The sequence below is a fragment of the Pimephales promelas genome, chromosome 19 (assembly GCF_988280905.1).
Source record: "Pimephales promelas chromosome 19, fPimPro1.hap1.1, whole genome shotgun sequence".
NCBI classification, from domain to species: Eukaryota; Metazoa; Chordata; class Actinopteri; order Cypriniformes; family Leuciscidae; genus Pimephales; species Pimephales promelas.
The window spans coordinates 27,082,750-27,104,806 of NC_142787.1; the positions used below are offsets into that span (position 1 = coordinate 27,082,750).

At 40.1% G+C, this 22,057-nt stretch overlaps 1 protein-coding gene across 13 annotated transcripts in view; it reads right to left on the reverse strand.

Moving 5' to 3' along the window:
- The window catches only part of nrg2a (neuregulin 2a), a 116,731-nt gene that overhangs the window by 66,101 nt on the left and 28,573 nt on the right, over window positions 1-22,057 (reverse strand). The window contains exon 1 of one of the 13 annotated variants that reach the window (XM_089123721.1): window positions 2,534-2,762. The exons of 11 other annotated variants lie outside the window; for them this stretch is intronic. In XM_089123721.1, the coding sequence (XP_088979847.1) occupies window positions 2,534-2,618 (85 nt within the window). In that variant the 5' untranslated portion in view covers window positions 2,619-2,762. Of the gene's footprint in view, window positions 1-2,533; window positions 2,763-22,057 lie in introns of those variants that run through there. One more of the 13 variants, XM_089123722.1, reaches the window with a different exon arrangement.

Consider the following 22,057-nt stretch of genomic DNA (forward strand, 5'->3'; position numbering starts at 1 on the left):
CCAGAAAAACACAACTACACACAGGGTTAACACAAATGTCTTTTCTCTAAGGAGGCACTCTGTTTTTTTGTTGTTGTTTTTTATTCACAGCTGTGCTTTGTTTCCGTAGACACAGCACAGGTGATTAGTATCGCTCTAAGACACTGTTCTTCTGTACCACGACACACACTTTGACTTATATCTATGGCCGCAGACAGGAGAAGAAGACAAAAACACCATCTATCCAATGATATATCTTACACAACCACAAGCACACTGTTAAATTACACCTGTATTGGTATTGGGAGGTCAAGCATGTCAAACGTCAGAAATTAAGACCACATAAATGCTGAGAAACACAATACTCTCTCTTTCAGATTTCCCCTCAAATCAAGCCTCGGGCACACAGGGTACAGAACACCATCATGAAGGGATCAGACACTGAGAGACTTTTACATGTCTGCAAATGAATGAAAGGTGTGGGAGTTGTAGGAGAGAGAAAGAAAGACAGCACAATACTAAGCCTCCTTGTCCTGTAATTGAAGATTATAATATCAAGGTGATTCTATCAGACTCTCAGAAAAAAAGGTACAAAAGCATCCACTGGGGCTGTACCTTTTTAAAAAGTGCACTTTTGTACCTAAAGGGTGCATATTGGTACCTTAATAGTATATTAGCACCTAAAATGTACATATTGGCACCAAAAATGTACATATTAGGACCTAAAATGTACTTAGCACCTAAAATGAACATATTAGGACCTAAAATGTACATATTAGCACCTAAAATGTACATATTGGCACCAAAGATGTACATATTAGGACCTAAAATGTACATATTGTACATATTAACACCTCAAATGTACATATTAGCATCTAACATCTACATATTAACACCTGAAATATACATACAGTATTAGCACATATTAAAATGTACATATTGTACATATTAGCACCTGAAATGTTCATATTAGCACCTAAAATGTACATATTAGCACCTAAAATGTACATATTAACACCTAAAAATGTACATATTATACATATTAGTACCTAAAATGTACATTACAATATGTACATTTTAGGTGTTAATATGTACATTTTAGGTACTAATATGTTAATATTAGTACCTAAAATGTACATATAAGGACCTAAAATGGACAAAAGTTTACCTTTTGAAAAGGTACAGCCCTAGTGACAGCTTTCATACCTTTTTTCTACCTTTTACCTATTACCTTTTTTGAACCCAGGTTCAAATCCCAGCCTAATATACAATCTATTTTTTAATATACTAAACAAAATTCAAATTAAAATTAAAGTGAATACACATTGGTTAGATGGGAAATATCAGCTTTGACCATATCTATTACCTCCTGTTGTACTGCCCTGCTAAATAGTACAGTATGTGTTTCAAGGTATGAAAATGATGAGGTTTAGAGTAAATTATAATAGACTTAAATTTAGAGCTAAATGGGTAAGTAACCCTTTATTTTAATGGTCCCTTTGGAACTACATGTCAACTAACTCTCATTAGACAGGCTGTCTGCTTAACATCTGCTAACTCTTTATTGTGATGCTCCTCCAAAAGTGACTTTGCAACTACATGTTAACTTATTCTAAACCCAAGCCTACCATTCTAATAACACTCTAATGAGAGTTAGTAGACATGTAGGTGCAACATTACTTCTAGTCAACATAATGTGTTAAAGGGACCATCAAAATAAAGTGAAGATTTTTTCTAATACACTTGACTAAAAACTATAAGGCATGTGCCACTTTGAATGGCCATAATGTTTCTAGGAACAGGGGGGAGATCCCATTCCATCCCATGAATCATCCCATCATAAACTAGCATAATGGGGTATGTGACCAGGCAATAAGTGATTTGCCTCTCTCCTGCTGAGTCTCCCTCCTCGACCTGAGGGTCAGACTGCAGTGACAAGCTGTGACTTGCAGCAGAGCAGAGTGAAAGAGAAGGAGCTCAAACTCTTCAGCCCCCATTCAAGAAAATCTAAGCCTTGACGTTTGAAAGGTTTCACAGCAACGACCATCTCCCAGAAGTGCGATCAAATGGAGAAAACTGTGTGGCAGCCACTTTCAGAAGTGCAGAGAGTCAGCACCAGTGCAGAAATAAGAACAAGCCCTTTACAAGTACTTGAGGGGATGAAAGTCTATGAGAGGCAGCCCACAATTTGGCTGAATCTCGGTAACAACGCAACTCATTAGGCGACAAAATGCTGAAACCAGGTGAGTGGCGTAGGGACGAGTGCTGGGAAAAGCCGCCAACACTCATAGCATAGGAAAACAGGAGTGGGAGTTCATCAACCACGCCAAACTGAATGGGGATCTGCCTTGCACGCAAAACACGCATTAATACAACAATTGCAGACTTATGCCACAAAGACTAGATATGCTGCTACATGTTGACTGCTTTAAGATGTCCACCTGTGTGACAAGCATATGCAGCAAGCTTTTGACAAGACAAGGGAAGAGATACTTTCACATGTCTCACACACCCCAGAACCCCCTTCTGCCACTTGTGTATGTTTTCCATTTACCTTGTGAAGGATCTTTGCTCTCCTTTCGTCCTTTCTTTCCTCCCTTTTTTTTCCCAAGCCGTTCCTTCTTCTTACCTTCTGACATTGTGTCAGTACCAAAATAAGAGAGAAAAATGTAAATCCACAATGGAAAGGAAATACAAATAGTCCTATGGGGAGTGTGACTGGCGCACTTGAGACTCTGAACTTGTCAGAGCGTTTGGGCTCCTATATACACTCACTCTCTCACATCACAAATAGAGAGGGGAAGACAGTAGAAAAGAGAGAGAGGGAGAGAGAGAGAGAGAGAAGGGGAGGGGAAGAAAGGGAGGGAGGGAGCAAAGGGAGGCATTTCCCATTGCTGTCAAGCAATTAACCGTTCCCTGCCTGAAACTTTCAGATCTTTCAAATGTCTTCCAGGCCCTGAAGCTGGTGCTTGGAGAAACCACGATGATCAAGCTTTCTTAGCTCACACGCACCTTGTGGCCCTGTCCCTTTCAACCTCTCTTCCAGAGTCTCAGGGCAGCAGGAGAGGAGATTGCAGAATCCACACCTCAGCTGGTCTGTAAAAGCCGACCCCTGTCTGATCTCTCCCCCACACACACTGCTCTAGCACCCGCAGATGTAGATAAAAAAAGAGTTCATCCAGGCAAAAGTATTCAGTGACACGGCAACAAAAAAGGTCAAAATTCCACTATGTATGACATGACACAAAAAACAATCCTACTGTTCTTTTTCTCTTTCCATTTATAGCCTACAATGTCCCAATCTACATCTCATGTTCTCTCTCTCTCTGACTGCTTTGCTCCCAGTTTTCCATCCTCTACTGTAAACGAGTCAGAACACGTTCCTGATATTGTCTCTCCCAGCTAGAGTGTTGTCAGGAATCCCAGCAGTAAACACGCAACCAGAGTGGGAACCAACTGAGAGCACAGAAAAAATAAGGCCACAGTGTTACTGTACACCTCCAATACCTGTGCCGCAGGTACAAGAGTGGGGGAGAAAGAAAGAAAGCAAGCAAGAAAGAAAGAAAGAGGAAAAGATAGATAGATAGATAGATAGATAGATAGATAGATAGATAGATAGATAGATAGATAGATAGATAGATAGATAGATAGATAGATAGATAGATAGATAGATAGATAGATAGATAGATAGATAGATAGATAGATAGATAGATAGATAGATAGATAGAGTAAGGTTAAGAAAATGGAAAGACAGGAAAAAAGGAAAAAAGGAAAGATAGGAAACAGGAAGAAGATAAACAGACAGCCAGGAAGGAAGGTAAAAAACTAAAAGTTTAAGAAAAAAGGATAGATGGATAGATCGATAGATAGGAAAAGGGGAAGGACAGACAGACAGACAGACAGACAGACAGACAGACAGACAGACAGACAGACAGACAGACAGATAGACAGATAGACAGATAGATAGATAGATAGATAGATAGATAGATAGATAGATAGATAGATAGATAGATAGATAGATAGATAGATAGATAGATAGATAGATAGATAGATAGATAGATAGATAGATAGATAGATAGATAGATAGGAAAGGGGGAAGGAAGGAAGGAAGGAAGGAAGGAAGGAAGGAAGGAAGGAAGGAAGGAAGGAAGGAAGGAAGGAAGGAAGGAAGGAAGGAAGGAAGGAAGGACAGACATGAAGGATGAAAGAATGAAAAAGACGGAAACACATGAAGAATACAGACAGACAAAAAATGAAAAAAGAAAAATACAGGAAGGTTAATAAAAAGGAAGACAGGCAAAAAGATATGATGGACACAGAATAATGAAAGAAATAAGGAAAGACAGGAAGACAGACAGGAAGGTAGAAAGCATCCTTGCTTCCTTTATGAAGATAGGAAAAAATAAAAGAAAGAAATGTGCAGGAATCTAAACTACAGCTATGGGAATAAATCTGGTATACATCTAGCAGTCCCACATGGACCGTTTTAAAGGGTCCATCCAAAAGCTTGGGGCACTGGTTGGCTGGAAGCCAGTCACATGATTCTTGAGATGAAAATATCAGAGGCCATTATACCCCCTCTCCAAAAAATATTACTAGGGAGGAATATAGAGCTAAACAGGAAAAACAGCTGAACTGACGTTTATATGACACCAGCACTGGAATGAAAGATGTTCAAGAGCACTGAACTCTACGATGTGCAGCAAATAAAGTACACATCACAGTACAACTCATTCAATCCTCTGTCTTATCCCTTGTGACTAATACTGACAAGTTTCCTATGAATTGTGAGCTTCATAATATACAGGTTATGTCATGTCAGGGCCCATGTGGAATGCAATTTTCAAATAACAAACATTGACGATACACTTAAAGAATTAATATTTTAGAACAGACAATTTCCACTTCAATCAAAGGGTGAGTGTTAAGCTCAGATAACATTAACGCCGACAGCAACAGGGTTACGGGTTCAAATCCCTGTGATTGCATGTGGTATCGTTGTCCCTCTCAGCAAGGCACCAAAGCTTAGATAAGAGACGCAAGATGTAGTATCGAAAGTGTCTTTATAAGGGTTTCCTCAAAACAAACTCGTATCACCATTCTAATCGTGCAAGATACATCAAGGCCAACGTCTGTCTGACATGATGTCATTCTGTAAACAAAGATCCCCACATCATTCTGCAACAAAATAATGCTGTCATCTAAAAACACCCATCAAGGAAACTGTACCTTGATCCCAAAAATAGAAGCACAGAGCAATGTTCCATCAACATAAATGAAAGGTAAAGAGTTCACGATTGTGCTAGCAGAAATAGAAGGATGTGAAGATGGTTATGAGAATGAAATCATGATGGGGGAAGTGGAGGATTAGGCTAGACTTGTAGTCAAGACCGACTAAACCGAGACCAAGACACTACCAAGACCAAAGGGAATTGAGACCAAGACCAAGACAGACCAAGTCGGGACCAAAAAAACAGATTAGTGTTGTTGAAGCTAAGCAATAACTTGCAAGATTTTGTTTTGCATTGCCTGTCTATCTCTGCCGATTTCGAAGTATCCAAATGAATCCAATCTGCAACTTTTAAATACATACACATTTTTAAAAGCGAAATTATAATTTTAAGTGTAGGTTCCGAAAGTTGGTTGTTTTGTCGCTATGGTTACACACACACCGTTGGTGGTGTGCTCAAAGTCATCTGTCAGTTGTGCAGTTGCCCACAATCTACTGAATGAAGTTAAAACCCATCATGTCACTGATATGTGTTTTACTAAATATTAATACATCAATAACTGTACATGATATGTGTTTTTTAAATCAAGTGATCAAAGTGCTCATTGCCGGTGTGATCAGTGTTTTCTCGTGTGGCTCGCGCACACTGTACTGTCTTCACTCGGACCCGCGCTTCAACCCGTTGCGGATATTGTAGTATTGTATTGCTAAATCCCCCGACCACTATGTCGGCCTGAGACAGCGACACCTAGACAAGACCGAGAGGTCCGAGACCAAAAGACCGTCAAGGCCGTGACAAGACCGAGACCAATTAACCGGTTTCGAGACATACATCACTAGATTAGGCTACATCCCATAACAAGTGACTCACAGGACTTGCTGTGGTATCAGGACCTCGTCATGGGGCCTCTCATGATTCTACCCTCCACACAGCCATGTCATCATTCAGCTGATGGGATTGTATATATGTGTGTGTGTACACATGGGGGTGGGGGGCGTTAACTGGCATGTCCCAACACATCTGACCATGCAGTGCAAGCCTTCACTTTAGAGAAGATCAAAGGACCACGTTGTAAGCATAAACAGTGTGTGTGTGTGTGGGTCTGGAAGTGCTTCCCTCATGACAACCTCCTTGTGGTGAGTGAATCTGTCAGCGGTAATGACACTGAGCGCGATGTGTGGGTCACCCTCCCTTCGTTGCCAGGCATGATGGGACATGTCACCCGACCTGCACTCTCCTCTCTGGCACCTATGTGTGTACGTATACAGTGCGAGATATCCGAATACAGGTGCTGTTCTTTCAAAGAGGAACTCCCTCAAAAGATTGTTTTCCTCCTTGAAATGCAGTAAGGCTCCAGTGTTAGATATGCCCTGACGTACAGCATAAGTGAATATGTTACATTTACAATACGGGTATTGAACATTTCTGGTGGGTGGGGCTGACATCACGGGATACAATACCACCAGTGCTGTGTTGCAATATGCTGTTACCGAACAAAAGGAGGAGAAAGAGAAGGAAAAAAATGGGTGTATAAGCCACTTGCTCTGCTTTATTTTTGCTGTGAACCACCCAACTGCCAAGAAACACAAAGCCCTCCAGCTCAAGGTGAAATAAAAGACTGACAAGCCTTTGTATGGACGGATTGCTCGCCGTAATGACAGCCATTGAAACAAAAACAATACAGGAGATGGTTCTCAAAAATAAGGGCACCGTCAAGCTTTCCCCGTTCTATTCCGTCATTAGCTCTCTTCCCATCCGTCGCCTACTCTCTTTCCCTCTCTTGGAAATCTCTCAAAATATTCCTCTTTTGCTCCATTAAAACGCATCTGCTGTTTCTCAACTTAGGTTGCCCCAAGGCACTCGCTGCTCTGATCGGGTGGGTGGGGATGCCTGACATTAAGAGTAAATAAAGAGAATGTGGAGCCACCCTCTTAAAAGTCCTGGATTGGATTTTCCTGGATCACTCCCACTCCTGTACCCTTACCAGGCCCCATGCAATTTGCTGCCTCCCCCCATTCCCCCATCCCTTAACTTCCTCAAAGATCACAGCGGATAAGTGTAGCCCACCTCCCCCTCTACCAGCCTCCCGCAGTACCTGCACACCATCACAAATATATACCGCCCCGAGACACTGCTGGCATTTCACAAGCTTGGCGAGTTTATCTTTGGAGACCTAATGGTTTTAAACACCCATCTGGTTGTTTAGATCAGTGTGTTTCTCCGAGGGCACGGTGTGTGTGTGTGGGGGGAGATGGTGGATCTGAGTGGGAGGTAAAGGGATGCAGATCCCTGCGTTTAACACTCGCCTGTTGACTTGACAGAGGAGAATCAAGTGCACCCAGAGGCAAGGGTAATGGAGAAATTGTAGATTGACAGAACCGTGGGGATTGTCATCCATGATGGGGACAACATGTACACAATATCATTGAATGCAGATGTCCACAATCAGGTCTGTGCCCTTCCTACATTTTAAAGACAGCTTGAACTAGTCTGTACGAAGATCATCTGTGAACGATCATGGTGCCCAGGCCCGTTGCCTGGGAGCACGGCATGTTTCTAATGTGGAGCTCCTTAAGGGTCGGAAAAGGGTTGAATCTCTAGTCAATCTCTTTGAAGGTAAATCTCATTGAAAAATCACACATCCGTAATGGTAAAGGAAGGATCTGTGGTTCCAGGTGCCCTCGTCTACGCATTGGCAGAGTGTGGGGTCCGAGACGGGATGTCTCGGGGCGCTTGCAAAAGCTTGACCAATCAAAGTCCGAAAGAACCTCTTGTACCACTGCACTGCAGTGGTCAAATCTCGGGCATTGAACTTCTAACCACACAGCCACGTGTGTTGTAGTCAGTGTTGTAGTCGAGACCACCTCACCCGACACCGAGACCAGAGAGAGTCGAGTCCGAGTCAAGACCGAGTCCATAGAGAGTCGAGTCCGAGTCGAGTCCGAGACCAGAGACGGTCGAGTCCGAGTCGAGACCGAGACCAGTGAGGGTTGATTACCTAATTTACTTTTATTTACTTAGAGAAATCCTTTTTTTTTTTTTTTACTGAATTTACTTAGTTTAAAAAAATATGATCAGTTTAGGGTAAAAAGGCCACATAGTAGGTGGTGTTAAAAGTAATTTTATTACAATTTGTCATGCGCAGTTGCGCACTAGAAAATCACCAATCACTGGGCGTGTCAATCAATTGAAAGAAATATTTTATTAACATACATTAATAATCATGAAAAATATTTTTAATTGAACTCGAGTGGACTTGGGAATAATTCCGAGTCCTAAAAAAAAAAATGTTCGAGTACGAGTCAATTCCGAGTCCAAATAGACACGAGTCCATGACAAGACCAAGACCATTAAAATATGGTCTCGAGCCCGAGTCGAGTCCGAGTCTCGAGTACTGGTTGTAGTAAACAACCATCTGTGTTTGTGACCACAAGCAATAAGATGTGTGAATGAAAACGCAGAATGAGCAACAGAGACTAAGGCAACATGTGTTTCAGTACAAGTGGTTACGTGTAAGCTTTCTGCACTGCGTGTAAAGAAGCTTGACCCCTGTGTGCATGCGTATACGTTCAGGTGGTTAATGGTGAGATGATGTGAGTTCATCCCTGCACCGTTTCCACTGTGCACAGCTGTCACCATGGAAACCATTCAGAACAAGGGAGGAGAGAGAGACATTGCACCACATGAAAACAGACGTCCATGCTGCTTAGTCCACAGGGAGACACTGCGGCGAGAGAAGCAGGCAGCAGTCAGAAAGACGGCAAGAGAGAGCATGCTTCACAATCAGAGTGACATTCCAAATGCTCACTTTTTAAGCTGTCAGATTGTCCCATCACACAGCCGTCAATCACAACTGCCACCGCTTAGCCCCGCCCCTACTGTATACCCTGCTTTCCATACACTGCAATGGCAAATCAATCCAGCCAGTGTTTAAATGATTTATGAATGAAAGGATGCCAGATAGGCTGGCTGGTGTGTATCCCTGATGAGTGCTCAATGTATCAAAGATTCATTTCACCAGAAAGGACATATAGCGATACGCATAGCAACACGGCAGCCAATAGGGCACGATTTAGCCCTGGCAAGGCGAGGTGCATCGGATCACAGAGGGATTCGCGTGTCTGCTATGAGCTATGACAGTACAAACAAACACAGGTAAAGCCTAATGGAATGAAGTCAAAGACACGACTACAAGTTGCACATCTTGTTTAAGGTTTACAAACCTAATCCAAGATCCTCACAGATGCACGTCATGATAATGTGGCTCATCCTCTGTTTGTACCACCATTGCTGATTAGGATCATAATCCTAGACCTTAATAAGGGTATTTTCAATATTTCATTTGATGCAATAAAAAACTAAGCGGTGATGGATGTAGACATATAGTTTGTCCATTTAAATTTTTGTATAAACGACAAATCAACGTCGAGGTCTATTTCTATCCCCTAAATATGAAACGCTGTATGAGAGAAAAATTGCAAGAAATTATCCAACGCTCTCACGACCAATTCGTACGAGTGATTAAAAAGTGGCTAATTCGTACTAATGCATACAACCTCACTCATACAAATTTGTACGATTTATCTAAACCCACGTGATGGGTAGGTTTAGGGGCGGGGTCAGAGGTAGGTGATTTGTACGAATTCATACGAATTGGCCAATTCGTAAAATATGCAAGATTTAGCAAAAATACGAGTGAGGTCGTACGAATTGTTACGAATTAGCCACCTCGTAAAATTCGTCGGTTGAAATATCTGTTTCTACTATACATGACATCAAATGGAGAATGGCTTCTCTGATTCTTCTCCTGACAAAAATACCATAGTAATCCAACAAGCCTCTACTTTAGTTATAGAAGAGATATTACAGGGAGAGTCCACCCAAAAATTCTCATCATCATGCATGCATTTCTTTCTTCTGTTGAACATGATGAAGAGTATTATTTTTGTATTCATTCAATGAAATTCAGTGGGGTCCAATATTGTTGTAGACCAACTTTCATTGCATCAGACAGTTCCTTCAAAACATTCTTTGTGTGTTTCACAGAAGAAAGAAAGTCATACAGGTATGGAATTACATAAAGATGGTGATAACATTTCCTTTTAGGGGCATTTTTTTCATCCCTTTAAGAATGTATCAAACTATGCTTTGATTTTCGCCAAAACAGTTGGCATTCAATTCAACACCAAATTTTCTAAGCTACAGCATCGTAAAAAAAATATTTTCATGACTTGTAATCACATTTTTTCTTTTGTCAAATCAACTTAAATAATTTAAATAGTTCAGATAACATAAAATTTTGAGTTTCTGATGATTAAATCAATCTCCTTCATTGAACTTAAAATTTTAATGCAGCCAGGTTACTTACAGTGAGTATGCCAACCACAATACGTTTTCTAGCTCTACACTTTTACTATTTGCCAACAACAGTCTAATTATGAATGTTTTTATTTTATTTGATTTGATTTGTGGTAGGCTTTTGTCTCCATCCCGTATTCTCTTCAATATGTGGCACTCAGATATACCGCAGTCTTTGGATGAAACATTAGAGTCTCACCCGAGTGTGCGACAGATTGTTTTTGAGATAGTGTCAGGGAGAGATCTAATCCATCCATGATTTTGCTCTCTTTCTCTTTCAAACACACTCCCACACACTCTCACGCAGTTTAACAAACAAGCGCCCACATCACCATTTCAGCGTTAACACAAACACATACACATGATGTTCGCATGCCTTCGGAAAGGGCCAATGCGTAGCCAGCCAAACACCACTCGAATGACACAAATGTATACATGCCCTTTCGGCAGAAAGTAAACATGCAAGTGTAAAAACATGCACTCGTGCTCTTTTTTTTTCTAGTTCGTAAAAAGGCAACTAGCGTAGTGACATTTGCTAGGATTTGATAGGAAGGAGAGAAGAAATGGATGCTCATGGGAAAGGGTCCAGTTCTTATCAATACCCCTCCGCACACAAAGACACACACGTCCGCTCCCAGCTCCGCATTCTTCAAATCAAATCAAATTCCTTGCGAGCTCTCAGCTTGTCCTTTATCTGGAGAATGTACGCAGAGCAGAGCACAAACATGTCACAGTGAGGAAGCCAAAAAGTCTCTATGCTTGCCAAAAAAACGCATGTACCCCCCCTCAAACTACCACACACACACACACACCAATCATTTGCATTTCTGTTTTCGCTTCTACGAGAAGAGCTGCGTCTTATCAAGGGCTCTGCTTATCTCTCAATTTCTCATCCAGCGTAACAGAGCCTTCCTGAAAAACACAGAGTTTTGCTAGCGGCAAGCGTCCTCTGGGGCTCGGCTGCGACTTGAGGTTTTCTTTCGGAGGGGCCTCAGATAATTTGAGGGGAGAGCTGGTGAGAGATCAAGTGTGTGGCCCCGGGGTACGAGTGGCAGGACGGACCCTCCATGCTCCGGCTCTTTAGGGAGGAGGGATTACAGGAAACCCGGAGTGTAACTGTGCCATGTCAGTGGGACAGGCAGACGGCCCGGTCACAGATACGCTCCCTGCTGTTTCAACGACAGCAACACTGCATCCCAGAAGCGCACGGACTCATTCGGACTCATCAGTCATAGTCTTCAACTGGCTATTCTTTGCTGTCTGGGTAAAATAAATAAAGGGATTGGAAATAAATAAATAGATAAAAAAATGCAAGACGAAATTGAACTGGACATAAGACATGCAGTACAACACACTGCCCTCTAGATAAAAGCTGATGCCCAGACAAAACTGAGATGCAACCTAGAATTCATGGAAACACGACAAACTGAGAGGGAAGGTTTGGGAATGCTGGGCCGATGGAGGTTTTGTTTGTGGGATATGGCGCGTTCAGCCCTAAATGTCCCTGACCTTGGCTTACTTCTCCTCTCTGATGGACCACGCGGGGGAGAGGATTTGCATTCCACAGCATCCAGAGAATAAAAATCTTAGCAAAATATGCACACACATACACATTGCACTCGCAGAGAAAAGTGCTTAAAATTGTGCACACCAATTTTTCAGCAAGGGCATAACATTTTTATTCGCATGCTCTCCAGTGTCTGCAATGTAGAATTGTTTTTAAAGGAGTAGTTCACTTTAAAAAAAAAGTTCACTTTCTTTCTTCAGTCGAAAAGAAATTAATTGATAATTTTTGAAGAAAACATTTCAGGATTTTCTCCATATAATGGACTTCATTGGGAACCAAATGGTTCAAGGTCCAAATGAGAGTTTCAGTGCAGCTTCAAAGGGCTTTAAACGATTCCAGATGATGAATAAGGGTCTTATCTAGCGAAACGATTGGTCATTTAAAAAATAAATAAAAAAGTTTAAGTTTTATAAGCACAAATGCTCGCCTTGCTCTGTTCTGTGATGCGCGTTTGTGACTCTCCTGTTCAAACTCGTTCATCAAAATAAACAAATCTTTTTTCGAGTCATGACTCGAAAGGTCCTAGATAAGACCCTTATTCATCGTCTTGTGTCGTTTAAAGCCCCTAGAAGCTGCACTGAAACTCTCATTTGGACCTTGAACTGTTTGGTCCCCAATGAAGTCCATTATATGGAGGAAATCCTGGAACCTTAATTTCTTTTCGACTGAAGAAAGAATGACATGGATATCTTGGATGACATGGGGGTGAGTAACTAAATTATCAGCAAAAGTTTTTTTTAAAGTGAATAAACCTAGATAATTCCCTCAGAAAAACGTATGTAACTTTGCGTCAATAGATTGTTTTAAAGATGTTTAGATATTTGTAAAATAAATACAGATTAAGAAAATAATTTTTGCTGTCCCAACTATCTTTCAGCAACAATATGAGAGAGACCAGACGGAAAGAGCGCGTGTTTGTACGGGAAGATAGACACTCCTGAGTCTGGGCCACTCAACATGACATCAGCAACATACCCAGAGATTAATATAAGACAGGAATGAAAGCAAGACTTACGGTAAGCTGTATCTCTGCCGACACTCTGAACATGTACAGCCTTTGCCCAGATACTTGGCTCAAGCCAATGCTCAAGATCTACAACTGGGGGTAAATCAATACCGAGGCAATATCTCAATCGATGTCGGTTTAAATCGCTGGAATGTTTTCTTTCCCTCTTTTTTTCACTTCAGATGAACACAGCATTGCATTAAAGAGAGAAACAGCTTTCCAAGCAACAAAAATGCCAGAGAGCATCTTGAAACAAGGAGAGAAGGCAATCACCCTGTATGCTACTTTCTTCCTGGCAACTTGTTCAATGACAATGTATTCTGGGAACAGTTCCAACAAACTGCATTGAGTTCACCTCTTGCTCTGCACAGTGGCACACAGGTGACTCTCACCTCACAAATACAGAGTTTGTGATAAGAAAGGGTGCTAAAAAAGAGAGAAAAGACTGAATATGAAAAAAAGCGAACGAGAGAGAAAAACGGAAATGAGCCAAAACAACACGATAACAACCACTAGGGAATATGAGTGTTGTTGACATGCTGTGACTAGTGTGAAAGGAAAAGCATCCACGTCACATTTCCTCCCAAAGCTCTCATAATTACTGGATTAATTATTCCACATAAACAACAGATTCCACAAACACGACGCTGAAGAGATTCTCGCATGTTGAATCCTGTGACCTGATAGGCCCTTATAAAAAATTGCTATGGCAACCATAGTTTTCACCAAAATACCGGGGTAGCATTTTATAGTTACACTGTCAGCAACATGAGAGTATAAGAGTGTTTCTTCAACTAGAAGCATGTTTGGCTCTATACTTTCTTAGACCACATGTTTCGCATTCACTAGTTTAATTTGTCAACAAACAAGGGTAGCATATGCTATACTCTCCTAATGTGCAATGCATATTTTTCAGCTTTTGGCTGGAATCATGTTCCCTATTCAAAAAAAAAATATTGAATGAAATAAAATAAAAATGACAGACAGATTTAGAAAGCTTTTTCTCTTTAAGAGATCACATTAATTATGCATTTACATTAGTAAAGAATTGTAGCAAGGTAGTAGGTATTTTGTTTGAAAATATAATAGCTATTGTTGGGTCACAGCGTTTACATGCAAAAAAACGTATTCCTTAACTCATACAGGAAAGCACACATACACACACATGCCAACAAACAATGAAATTCATTTTAAGGATGTGCTCCTGCAAGTTCATGTAAACTGCAATCCATTACAAAAGTCATATCATCTGCATAATGATATCAAAGGCAACAGTTCATCATCATTTCAAGTAAAAGCTTTTCCAAACAAACTTTTTTTTTTATCTCTTACTGTACCGCTTCTACTTTTGCTGAAATGTAAAATGTGTAATTTAATGGGCTGGGCTTTAGATGAATAAGGCCTGATAAATGTTGTACAATCTCACGCAGGCTGCATTCATCGAACTCTCTCCGTATGGACGGCTACTGCCCAATCACACACAGCAAAATCCTTCTCTGTCCACCTCTTAACTCAAGCAAAAGGACAACTATTCATTCGTTTTTAAAGCCTTTTCATGTTAAGACAAACATCAATCCACTCCTACGACATACCTGAGGAAGCAAACACCGGCGGTCGTTGTGCATGGAGTGTGCAGCAAACATGGCCGGACACGTCCCTCAAGTGGAGCACAAGGCTCGCAACGGGAGTGTCGCAGACCCTCTTTTCAACTATCTGGCACTCGCACACATGGACGCCCTTCCTATGCTCCTTTGTTCCTGAACCTTTCGTTTCACAGGTTTTGCTTCGGACACATCATGCCGGATTGGTGCACGCACATATAGTATGCATATAGGAGCATTAAAGCAAATGCAACACAATGTTATGGTTTTATGGTTTTTGGTTACATATATATATATATATATATATATATATATATATATTTTTGGGAGGGATGTATTTCCGCCCTTCTAGTTGGGTCTAATATTTATTTTAATCTACAAGAGATACTGAGTTGTAGGTTGTAGAGATGTGAGTCTGCTGATGACTCATTTTGACTCTTGGCTTGGCATAGGTGGTATTACTGTGCCCTGAAATATGTGATTGTGTAAAGAGTTTTACAATAAAGAATGACAGGATTTTGTTGGTAGAGAAAGTGGGCACATACACTCACCTAAAGGATTAATAGGAACACCATACTAATACTGTGTTTGACCCCACTTCTCCTTCAGAACTGCCTTAATTCTACATGGCATTGATTCAACAAGCAGCTAAAAAGCATTCTTTAGAAATGTTGGCCCATATTGATAGGATAGCATCTTTGGAGATTTGTGGGATGCACATCCAGGGCACGAAGCTCCCGTTCCACCACATCCCAAAGATGCTCTATTGGGTTGAGATCTGGTGACTTTGTGGGGACCATTTTAGTACAGTGAACTCATTGTCATGCTCAAGAAACCAATTTGAAATGATTCGAGCTTTGTGACATGGTGCATTATCCTGCTGGAAGTAGCCATCAGAGGATGGGTACATGGTGGCCATAAAGAGATGGACATGGTCAGAAACAATGCTCAGGTAGGCTGTGGAGTTTAAACAATGCCCAATGCCCAAATAGGCACAGCTACTAGAAGATTTACAACTGTCAGACTGTCGTCAAGCTCAGTTTGAGCCTGCGCAGTCGCTCAGACATCAGACAAGTGCAATAATCAGGCTTCAGTCTTCTCCATTGAAATCAATGGGGTCGCTGTGTCCATTTCTTTTACTGTCTATGGATTCATCCAGTAATGAGTCATTGAACCATACCGATTTCACTAGTTCGCCATGCCAATTCAGCCTTAAAGGTTATATAGTATGCTCGTAATGATGATTGACAGGACTGAATTTTTAGGCTCCTCCCGGACCTACATTTTGAACTTCATTTAAAAAATTTCATTCATATAATTGAATAATTCATATTATTTGTATTTTCATAGATGTATCCATGCGTTCATAATCTGTTTTATTTTACCTTGTAGGTAATTGATTACCATTGTTGGTATTATTATAATTGTTACCTGAGATCATGATCTTATGGTGTGTATTTAGGATATGTTTTGTTTTGGTACTGTTTTGCTTTTGATGAGGGAGAAAGGGTTCCCCTTCTTTCCTTTCTCATGTTTTCATATATGTACTTATATTCAAAATTGTTATGATAATGTGTAAGGAAGCAACTATTATTGTTTTGTTTTTCCTATTATTGGTAACCGGGGTGGGTTCAAATAAGTTTGACTTCTATCCACTCCGTTTCGAGCAATAGATTTAGGTTTTGTTAAAGTTGATGTAAATATGATGACTTTAAAGGCTTGTACAGACTAACCAAAATGCTTCGTATTGCCTTGTCATGTGTAACTACATATTGCTCGAAATAAACAAATAAATAAAAATAATAAGAAATAAATTAAACATTTTTAAGTAGACTGCAGCAATTAGCATTTTGTCAGAACCTCTAGTAAATTACATCGGTTTAGATGTCTGTTCAGAATCATGGGAGGATAGTGATTTAAAAAAAACAAAATGTGATTCTCAATTCATCCAGAATCGTGCAGCTCTGCGTGGCATCATATTAATAGGCCTCTGGAAATGACAAGTTAGAAGATGCTGCAGTGTCCTGCAGACACGCGTGTGGAGAAGCATGCATGCGGTGGAAAGAAGTGCAGGTGCAGCAGGAGGTCACCTCCCCGGTGTGCACGAGTGCGCAACACCACTACGCACGAGTCCTGAGTGGCAGGATTGTACACATGCCATACTGCAGTAGAAAAGTGCAGAGACTTAATGATGAATAGTTGATGAGCAGCTTCTAGGTGGAAAGCAGAGGGGCATTTTTATCCTTTTTTTTCCCTAGCTACAATCTCTCCCTCTCTTTCTCTCTCATTTACATCTTGTACACTCCTCTCCTTCAACATCTCCACTCCTTTTTCGACTTGATGTCAAGGCTGTACACTACTGTGCCTTATTGAAAGGCTGTGTGTTTGGATGATTACAGAGAAGAAACTCATGCTGAATGTTCCTCACCCTCAGATCTGAGAGGAGTTGTTTGGGGCCAGGTTCAACGACATAAAAAAGTGTCCATTGCCAAGAAAAAGACACAGGAAAGTTTAAAACAAGGGTTATTATAGTTAAAACACATATGTGTATAAATCAATTAAATAAAACATGAACCATTAAAAAATATTTGAAATAAAATAAACATTAACTGAAATAAAATTCAAATTTAAAACTTCGGTAACAATTCTACACATTACTAGTTGTACTTATTATAGTAAAAACAGTAAATTATTAGTAACTAACCCTAAACCAAACTCTATCCTTTCCATAACTCTAAAGTACTTTCTGTTTTAATTACTTTTTGCTTTAAAAGACTTTGTTCGGACTTGGGAGTGGCTACAGAATTTGCACGGTTTTGCGTGATATGATAACTTATAAGCGATTATTAGATTTAATCAGCGCAATTTACTGCGATGTCAGAACCAGAACAAAAATGTATGTTACTAGTTCAGATGACATTTCCCAGTGAAAATTATTATGTTGGTCATACTTCCAAAAAGAATAATCTGTGAATCTGAATGCCAATATCCGCACCGGTTTTGATTGAAAGCCTCACACTCTCCTCAAACATTGTGTTCATCCGCGCTGTGCCGTGTCGAGGGTGTTGATGTACAACTCACGTAAAGTTGATAATTCCGCGAATGACTGCAATTGCAAATTGTGAACAGAGATGGCGACAAAGAGGAAAAGCTTCGGACTGCAGCTTTAATAATTTGCTCAGTACTTATTTGAGTACGGTATCCCCATAAAATAGTGTTTAATTTGTCAGCTATTCTCGTTTCCATTTAGTTTAACTTAAAAAATAACTGAAATATAGACATAAACAATTTACAAACTTTAACTAAAATTAAAATGAAAAAACTATAATAGTATCTTGATGATACTAAAGTAACAGTTTAGAACATTTGCTGACAAAGTTTAAGTTTACTGTAACAATTAAAGGGTTAGTTCTCCCAAAAATGAAAAATCTGTCATCATTTAGTAGCCTATACCCTTATGTCGGTCCAAATCCATAAGACTTTCGCTAATCTTCGGAACACAAATGAGGATATTTTTAATGAAATCGGAGATATTTCTGTCCCTCCATTGACAGTCCATGTAAATACCACTTTAATTGCTTCAAAAAGCTCATGAAGAGACCGTGAAACTAATTGAGGGGTTAAAATTGTCTGAAGAGACATGATTGCTTTAGATGATGAACAGATTTAGACTTTTATTCACATGTGAACATTCATCAACTCACACATAAGTTATGGTAAACAGAAGTCAATGGAGGGACAAAAATCTCTCAGATTTCATTAAAAATATCTTCATTTGTGTTCTGAAAATCAACGAGGCATGAGGGTGAGTAATTAAAGGCAGAATTTTTATTTTTAAGTGAACTAACCCTTTAGGTAAAAAAAAAAAATTCATAGACCCTGAATACATTAATGTAAATGAATATTGTTTTAAAATACAAAGGGATGAAAAAAGTATATATATATATATATATATATATATATATATTATTCATAAATATTTTATATTTTTAGAAGTCACACCACATGACATTATACAACATGAACTAAAATTTCCTTGTCATAAAACGGTCAAATTATGTTATTTTACCATATTTATGACCACAATACAGTCATGAGGGTCTCCAGGTTTTTTTTTTTTTTTGCATGTTTCTTTGTGAAGGTAGAACATGATATCAAAAACATTTTAATACAGAAAGTAATACATTTTTAATAACTTGTTAGATAAAAAAAAAGCGTTGTGTCATTGGCCCATCCTCATACAGCATAAAAACCTCAGTTCGTGCACTGTGAACACCTCACCTCGTGACATCCTTCCTCTGCCGCATGTGCGCCTACATTACATGTGCACCAGATACATTATTTACTACAGAGAGGAACGCACTCGAGGCAGGGAATCTAGCAAACATTACTTTTAGTGAAGATGACGTGTGGAGAATGACCACTTGAGCGTATATCTGAGAGCCCAGTTTGCGTTTAGTTCAGTAAACAGCAGAGTAAATGGACAGCTGGACAGCTTAGTATACACTTAATAATAAATGTAGCCTCTGTAATATTGCTGTAAAATATCACAAGCATAAACAAGCACAACTACCTTTCCAAAGAATAATCCATTCAATACAAGGGATAATAATGGGGAATTCCCTACAACAGAAAATAAGGAAACACATAGCAACAGGGAGGGAAATGACTAATACGTTGAGAAATCAACGGTTTAAGTCATATGAACTGTGCAGTTATAGTGATGCTTTCCAAGAGGATTAGTTTATCCAAAAGTGTAATTCTACAGTGTAAAAGTTTCATTCTTGAACCAATTCCTCATTTTTTCAGTTGAATTGAAGGCAAAAGATAACATTTTAAAAGCAAACAGCAAAGACTAACACAAAAATGTCAACTCCCGACACCCCCCACCCACCCAAATATTCCCAGCTAAACATTCAAGCAGCCTGTCAGTTTATTTTCCATGTGAAGGTCTTGTAAAAAAGGGGCCAGAAGTTCAGTTAAAACTAATATTTGCCAGATCACCTCTTCCTCTAATAGTGATGTCAGTGTTCATGCCAGCTGCGGCTAAGTAAGTGCTTACTGTTCCCACACAAGTACAAGTTTTGTTTTTTGTTACCAACCTGCCAGCTCAACTAATTAAGCCAAATTAACCTGAACAAAGCATTCAGAATATTAAAGCCGAGTGCACTTATAAAAAAAACAATCAAGTCTGAGCAGACTGGAAAATTAGAGCCAATTGCCAAATTCGCATGAAAAGATCCTGTAGATAGCGTTGTTTTGCTGCCAACTTTCAACATCGTGTTAACTCACAGGGGTCAATTCATTATAAACAACGCACGATAAAAGCATGGCCTCATATCTACAGAATACAAATCAAATCAAAATGAATTTGTGTTAGGTGTGTCCCTAGATTATACTTTTTTTATTCTGAAATTCAGCTTTGCCTTCACAGGAGTAAATCACATTTTTATATTAATAACAGTTATTTTAAATAATGAATGATGAAATGACTGCAGCTTTGGTGAGCATAAGAGGCTTCTTTCAAAAACATTGAAAATAAATTGTACCCTGAAGGGACATGGTGAAGTTAAAAAAAATGAGATGACAGGAAAGAGTATGATTTTGCATTCCCTCGCAAATGTTTTGGCTTCCCCTGAGAAACTTTGCATTCACTCCTAAAATGTTTTGTGTTCCCCGAGAAACTGTGTCCTCTCTAAAGATGATTGCGTCCCACAGAAACTTTGCATTCTCTCCTAAAATGTTTGCATCCTCCCAACGAAACTTTGTGTTCACCCTAACATTTTTTTGCGTCCCCCCTGAAACTTTGCATTCTCTCCCAAAATGTTTGCGTCCCCCTGAAACTTTGCTTTCGCCCTCAAAATTTTTGTGTCCCCCTGTAACTTTGAATTCTCTCCCAAAATGCTTGTGTCCTCCCACTGAAAATTTGCATTCTCCCTTAAAATTTTTGTTCCCCCTGAAATTTTGCATTCTCTCCCAAAATGTTTGCGTCCCCCAGAAACTTTGCGTTCTCCCTCAAAAATGTTTGCATCCCCCTGAAATTTTGCGTTCTCCCTAAAAAAATGTGTCCCACTGAAATTTTGCAATCTCTTCTAAAATGTTTGCATCCCCCCTGAAACTTTGAATTCCCTCCCAAAATGTTTGCGTCCCCCTGAAACTTTGCGTTCTCCCTCAAAATTTTTGCATCCCCCCACTGAAACTTTGCATTCTCCCTCAAAATTTTTGCGCTTGGATTCCCTCCCAAAATGTTTTTGTGTCCCAGAAACTTTGTGTTCTCCCTAAAATTTTTTGCATTCCCCTGAAACTTTGCGTTCTCCCTAAAAAATTGTCCCACTGAAATTTTGCATTCTCTCATAAAATGTTTGCGTCCCCTCCAAAACTTTGAATTCTCTCCCAAAATGTTTGCATCCTCCCACCGAAACTTTGCAATCTCCCTAAAAATGTTTGCGTCCCCCTGAAACTTTGAATTCTCTCCCAAAATGTTTGCGTCCCCCTGAAACTTTGCATTCGCCCTCAAAATTTTTGCGCCCCCCCCCCTGAAATTTTGCATTCCCTCCCAAAATGTTTGCGCCCCCCTGAAACTTTGCGTTCTCCCTTAAAATTTTTGCATCTTCCCACCGAAACGTTGTGTTCTCCCTAAAAATGTTTGTGCCCCCCCCTGAAACTTTGCATTCTCTCCCAAAATTTTTGCATCCCCCCGAAACTTTGAATTCTCTCCCAAAATGTTTGTGTCCCCCCCCCTGAAACTTTACGTTCTCCCTAAAAATGTTTGCGTCCCCCTGAAACTTTGCATTCGCCCTCAAAATTTTTGCGCCCCCCCCCCTGTAATTTTTCCCTCCCAAAATGTTTGCGCCCCCCTGAAACTTTGCGTTCTCCCTTAAAATTTTTGCATCTTCCCACCGAAACGTTGTGTTCTCCCTAAAAATGTTTGTGCCCCCCCCTGAAACTTTGCATTCTCTCCCAAAATTTTTGCATCCCCCCGAAACTTTGAATTCTCTCCCAAAATGTTTGTGTCCCCCCCTGAAACTTTGAATTCTCTCCCAAAATGTTTGCGTCCCCCTGAAACTTTGCATTCGCCCTCAAAATTTTTGCGCCCCCCCCCCCTGAAATTTTGCATTCCCTCCCAAAATGTTTGCGTCCCCCTGAAACTTTGCGTTCTCCCTTAAAATTTTTGCATCTTCCCACCGAAACTTTGCGTTCTCCCTAAAAATGTTTGTGCCCCCCCCCCTGAAACTTTGCATTCTCTCCCAAAATTTTTGCATCCCCCCGAAACTTTGAATTCTCTCCCAAAATGTTTGCGCCCCCCCCTGAAACT